Source organism: Sarcophilus harrisii, chromosome X, assembly GCF_902635505.1.
Source record: "Sarcophilus harrisii chromosome X, mSarHar1.11, whole genome shotgun sequence".
Lineage (NCBI taxonomy): Eukaryota > Metazoa > Chordata > Mammalia > Dasyuromorphia > Dasyuridae > Sarcophilus > Sarcophilus harrisii.
In genome coordinates, this window is record NC_045432.1 from 43,005,932 (window position 1) to 43,011,931 (window position 6,000).

A 6,000-nucleotide genomic window follows, 5' to 3' on the forward strand; every position below is an offset into this window, starting at 1 on the left:
CATCCAGAAAATTCAACATGTATAGGGGTGAATCCTTATTCCATGTATCAATGGCCTATGAATGAACAGCTCACCACTACATTCACAGTCTCTCCCTACCGGATTAGGAAAAGGGGACACTTTGTTTTAAATTGGATATAGAAGGGCTGCTGCAAAAAAACTAAACTGACAAAACTCTAAAGAGTACTTTCTTTTCTCTCCATCTTCTTTTCTTCTCATTATGATTAGACATCAGAGGAAGACTTTAGTGATCACTAGGTGATAAAAATCTGACACCCATCTAAGTTATATTTTAATATATTTAACATCTACTGGTCATCCTGCCATTTAGGGGAGGGGGTGGGGGGGTAAGAGGTGAAAAATTGGAACAAGAGGTTTGGCAATTGTTAATGCTGTAAAATGTTAATGTAAATGTAAATGTTAATGCTGTAAAGTTACCCATGTATATATCCTGTAAATAAAAGGCTATTAAATTTAAAAAAAAAAAAAAAAATCTGACACCCATCATTACAAAGATGCAAACTTACAGCAGTAATAGCCCATTCCCAAAAGATCAAAGGAAATTAATAGATAATATTCAAAGAGAAAAACACAAATTGATAATAACCACTTGAAAAACTAATCAAGCTCTCTAATAACCAGAAAAATTCAAATCAAAATCTTGAGCTGCCACCTTAAAGAAGGAATTGATTTAAATATTTTAAAACTATAAAATCCATAGTGTGGAAACAGACACACAATTACATTGTTGGTGGAACTGCAAAGTGGCACAGTCTAATTTGGAACTGCACAGTAAGTGTATTGTGACTCAAGGATCATACTACAATTTTACAGAGCCTAAAGCTGTGGTGTCAAACTCAAAAGAGAGGAAGGGAAAAGGAATGCACAAAACCATAAAAAAAAATCTGAGTTCAACTCCAGTTTCTGATGCTTACCAGCTGAGTGATCCTGGGCAAGTCACCTAACCCCAATTGCCTCCAAAAGTAAAACATAAGGAGGAATCCCCATAGGCTACATATTGAGCTCAAAAAGTACAAGTTGACATAATCTATGTTCTACTACATCTTTATTTAATTTGTTAAACATTTCCAAATTACATTTTAATGAGGTTCCAGGAGTACTCATGAATGTTGTAAGTTTGTGTTTGATCCCTCACAGCTAAAGATTTTATCTTTAGAAAAAGAACTATAGCTGTTATGTTTATATTGGGGAAAAACTCCAAATAACCTCTATGCCCAATGATCAGAGAACAGGTGAATAATTGTCTCTTAATAAAGTAATGGTATATTATTGTGCTATAAAATTGACAAATGTGAAGAATAAAATGAAATATAGACTCCTAGGAAGTGATGCAGAGTAAAGAGAAATAAGAACAGTACATGTTGACTTAGATATAAGAGCAGCAGTAAAGCTTTAAAAGTATACAGATGGAAGAACAGAATGGGACACGACAATCAAAATATTATTGTCGTCATTTATGGTCTTTTATCAAAATGTAAACCATTCCAATCATGTGATTTTAAAGGGAGCACTATGCTTCAGCTTATTTGTTCATATTTATTGAGAATGTCAATAAGCTTATAATTTTTTTTTAATTTAGGATCTATCAGAGTGAAGATCTCCTGGTATGGGGATTCCCTCCACTGGCAAAGATCTGTAACTTATCCCAAGTCTTTAAAGAGTCTGGTCATACAACCAGCAGGTGTTAACCAATCCAGGACTTGAATCCATGTTTTGTCGACTCCAAGGCTGGCCCCTTGTTCGTGATGCGACCCCGCCTGCATTATTTTTTAAAATGAAAACAAATATCCCTCATGTACCTAATGTGTACATACTTGGTACTGGTACAAAAATAAAAAAAAAGGAACTTAAGAGTAACCATGCTTTTTGGAGGAAATGCAATTTTTTTTTAATAACATAGGCATCTTTACCAGGCACTTGGGGCAAGTGAGGAGTCAAGAAGGCTTAGATTTAAATCCTCTCTCTAATATTTATCGCATCTATAACCCTAAACCAGCATTTCTGAGCCTCAGCTGCTTCATCTGTAAAATGAGATCGATAACACTGGCACCCAGTTTACCCAGATATTGTGAGCTTCAAAAACAAATACCGCTTTGTAAAGGATAAAACATAATATGACTGTTAAGAGTCTTATTCAGGGAGATAGCTGATGGGGAGCGACAAAAGGGGGCGCTATTGCTAAGTGTGCTCAGATCCTTTCATCTCTTGATTCTTGGAGACAGAACCAAAATCCCACTAATGTCACAATTCTGCACCAAATCCTAACATTTGATCTGTACCTTGGAGCTGTCCAAAATAAAGCCAAAACGTCACCTGCCAAAAAAAGGGGACACTGTTATACATGGGCCTTCAGGCCACTGGTTTTAAGCAGGAAAACCAACTGCTACTTCATGTAAGTTACATAGGCTGGCAAAGAAATGGCATGTCTTGAGATGATTCAGCAAAGACTACAGAACAGATACACAGACTTACTACAGGAGATTTAAAAGTAAAAAGCTTCTCAGGTAACCAACTGTCACCAGCAATCCCTTACTCCACATTCAACCCTTCCCCCCTCCCACTTACACATCAATGCACCAAAAAACCAGTTTGATTTGCAAGCATCACCAGCAATATATTCACCAAGCATGGAAGCCCCCTGCTACCAGCAAAGCAGATGAATTCAAATCTTTCTTCTAGAATGAACAACTATAGGAAAAGTCTCAAAGTCCAACCTAAAAATGATGCACACTTAGCCAGTGTCTTTAGCCACTTCCCCAGTGCACCCTGGGGAAACTCTCCACTAGGAAAAGGATGGCTGCAACCTAGGTTTATTGGCTCAAATAAGATAAAAATTTGGCCACCAGCACCCTTGAAGCCATCTTAAGAACCTGTCTATTAAATGGGATATTTCAAGTCTGTCATACAAATCCCTAGCATTTTAGGGGCTTGAAAAGAACTCCAAAGAAGCCTCCAGTTTCATACATGGATTCTAAATCCCTATACTCACCATATTCGCAGGCCCGGAAGGAAAATCTAAGCAATTAAGGAGATGCAGTTCACCCAAAGATATCAGCATGCATCTCCAAGTGAGTGCAAAAGGTACTCTGCTGCTAGGGGCTGAGCTCTATGTACTTGCATCCAAACCTGCAGGCTGGCAAACACCACAACTGCTGTAAATTCTACTGCATGCTCTTGCTTCCAACACCGGCACTAGTTAATTAGTGGGCTGTGGTACAATGCAGGTACCAATGGGCAAGTGGCATCAGGAATATTTGTTTTAACCCAACTGCTTTTGGGTGTTCAGATCTCCTTCTTGAGAATGGCAGCCTCTCAAATGTAAAGCAATCGATTTTCCAGTAGTTGTTAATGTGTGTGCCCCCTTCCCCACTGGGGGAAGGGGAAACATGTAAAAATGATTATCCTTTTAGGGAACCTTTGTAATTAGCTCAACTCCTCACCCTGACCTTTTTTTGTCACCCCAAATCGACACTGCAAGATCACAAGAATCTGTGTGAAATAACTAAATCCGAGCCTCTTAAAATGTCAGGGCTAAATTTGGAATCCCAGACATTTGTTTCAGTCCAGTCCCCAATAAAATCCACTTCCTATCGATAAGATCGGGTTGTTTTTTTGTTTTGGTTTGGTTTGGTTGTTTGTTTTTGTTTTTGTTTTTTTTTTTTTGGGGGGGGGGGGGGGGTTAACAACCCTTTCTGGTATCTGCAATGGTCATTTTAAAAAACTCGGCTCACATTTTTGTATTTCATTTATGTAAAATTTAGCGAGCCCATCAATCAATCAGGCTGCTGATGCCAACGCCCCAAAGCAGAGATTTTCTCCCAACCAGAAAAGATTTTTTGCCAAGTTGAGAAGCCAGTGGAAGCCCAGCCGATTCATAGTACGGAACAAATTCGCAATACATAACCAGCGAGAAGCAGACAGTGGTACGGAAGATGGCCGAGGCACATTTTCGGCAGAAAAAGGCAACCGGAAAATCAGCCCAATTGTCAAGTTCTCCCAAAGTGTCTAGCGCTTTCTCTCCCCCACCCCTATCCCGGCCCCACCCCCTCCTAGCCCTGGGGGGGGGGGGGGGGAAGAATCCTAATTTGAAAGCGGATTCCTAGTCCCACCACTTCTCGGCAATTCATGGAAGTTGTTGCAAATAGCAGACAGCAGGAGTAATCGAACATCCCCCCTCCTTTTTTAAAAATTTGAATTTAATTTTTATCCGTATTCTTGCTGTCTCTAGCATCCTGAAGGAGTAAACAGGTTACTCGGAAAAAGTCAGTTATCTGTCTTGCCCCAGCCCAGACACGCTGCGGAAGCGGAATCCTTAGACTCCAGGGACTGTGCGTGTGTATGTGTGTGTGAGTGTGGTGTGGTGTGATGTGTGATAGCATGCGTGTGACAGTGTCTCCGTATGTGTATGTGTGTGATAAGGTGTGGTGTGCGTGTGACAGCGTGTGTGTGCATGTGTGTGGCGGCTGGGGGGGGGAGTGTCAAATGTGGAGGGGGGGGGAAAGAGGTCTGGATGCAGCCTGTCTGGCTTCATCGTACAGTCCGAGCTCAGGCAGCCCCGGTTCCCTGGTACTTGGCAGACACAGTGCGTGCGCAGCCTCTGGGGGCTCCTTGGTGGACCCCGTGCCCACCGGCACCCCGACCGGACTAGCCGAGCCTAAAGGCAACCCCACAGACTGGGCCAACCCAAGCTCCGTGTGCTGCGGCGGGGGTGGCCTGAGGGCGGCTACCCCTAGCCCCGGCCAGCCTGTCTGTCTCACCGGCTTTCTCTCTTTCTCTTCCCCCCCCCCACCCCCGTGTCCCCCAAAGGTTCCCGCTGCGCTCGGGTTTGAGGCTCGAGGTTACTGCCTCCATGTGCTCCCGGCAAGGGAAACAAAAGGCGGCTTTGCCCGCTATTCCAACGCCATATTCGGCTGGGGCCAGCCTGGGGCTGGGGTGAAAAGGGCCAGGACTGCGGAAGGCGCGCGGCTCGGCTCGGCTCCCCGCAGCCAGCCTCCCAGCGGGTCGCCCGGCGCCCAGAGCGCAGCCGGACCCCGGCGGGGCGCCGAGGGGAGCCCGGTTCCCGCTCACTCCGCGGCAGCCCCGAGTTGGTCTGGGCGCCGGCGTGTCTCAGGAGGCAAGGATGCACAGTGGGGAGAGGAGGGGAGGGGCCGGAGAGAGAGAGCGCCCGGCGGCCAGGGGTTTGCAAAGCCCGTCTGACAACCCGGAATCAAGCGCCGGCTGGCCGGCCGGGGCGGAAGAAAATGGGAAGCGGAACAAACGCACGCACCCTCGAGGCGGGCGCTCCGAAAGCGGCTGTACTTACAAAGCGGCCGATGCTCCAGCGGAACATCTCGAGGAAGGGCAGGCGGTGGCGGGCAGCCGCAGCCAGGGCGAACGGCAGGGCTGGCGAACTGGGCGGCGGGCGGGCGGGCGCAGCCTGGGCGGGCGGGCGGGCGAGCCGGGAGGCGCCGCGCGCCCAGCACACTGCGGCGGGCACCGGCGAACGACAGCAGAGCCCCGGCCGGGCAAATGCCTCGCTCCTCTCCCTCCCTCCCTCCCTCCTTCCCTCACACCCTAGCCTCTTCTACCCTAAGCACCCGCTGTCAGCGTTGCCACGCTGCACCCTGCGGCCACCACCGCCGCACTGCCCCTTCGGCTCCTTGGCAGTCCGGCTGCCTTCTTTTTCCTCCCACCCCACCCCCAGGCCCGCACCTCCCTGGGGGCGGCACCCGTCTGCCCGCCTCTTTTCCCTTATCTTCACTCCCTCCACACAGACACACACTCACTCACACAGGCGAACGCACACGCGCACGCACACAGACACCCAGACACCCAGACACCCACCCGGGCAGATCCCGCAGTCCCCAGGGGAGCAGAGCGGGAGAGATGCCCAAGCGTTAGGCTCCTCCTGCGGGAGGGGTGGGGGGTGAAGATGGGGGACAACGAAAGGTATAGTCTAATCGGGTTTAACACCGCCAGCCCCTATCGGGCATTGCCCCG

At 47.3% G+C, this 6,000-nt stretch overlaps 1 protein-coding gene across 1 annotated transcript in view; it reads right to left on the reverse strand.

Annotated features, from left to right (window-relative positions):
- The window catches only part of ATP11C (ATPase phospholipid transporting 11C), a 193,266-nt gene extending 187,846 nt beyond the window's left edge, over positions 1–5,420 (reverse strand). The window contains exon 1 of the mRNA XM_031944855.1: positions 5,324–5,420. Coding sequence (XP_031800715.1) covers positions 5,324–5,350 — 27 coding nt within the window. The 5' untranslated portion in view covers positions 5,351–5,420. The remainder of the gene's footprint in view (positions 1–5,323) is intronic.
- Positions 5,421–6,000: the final 580 nt, after the last annotated feature.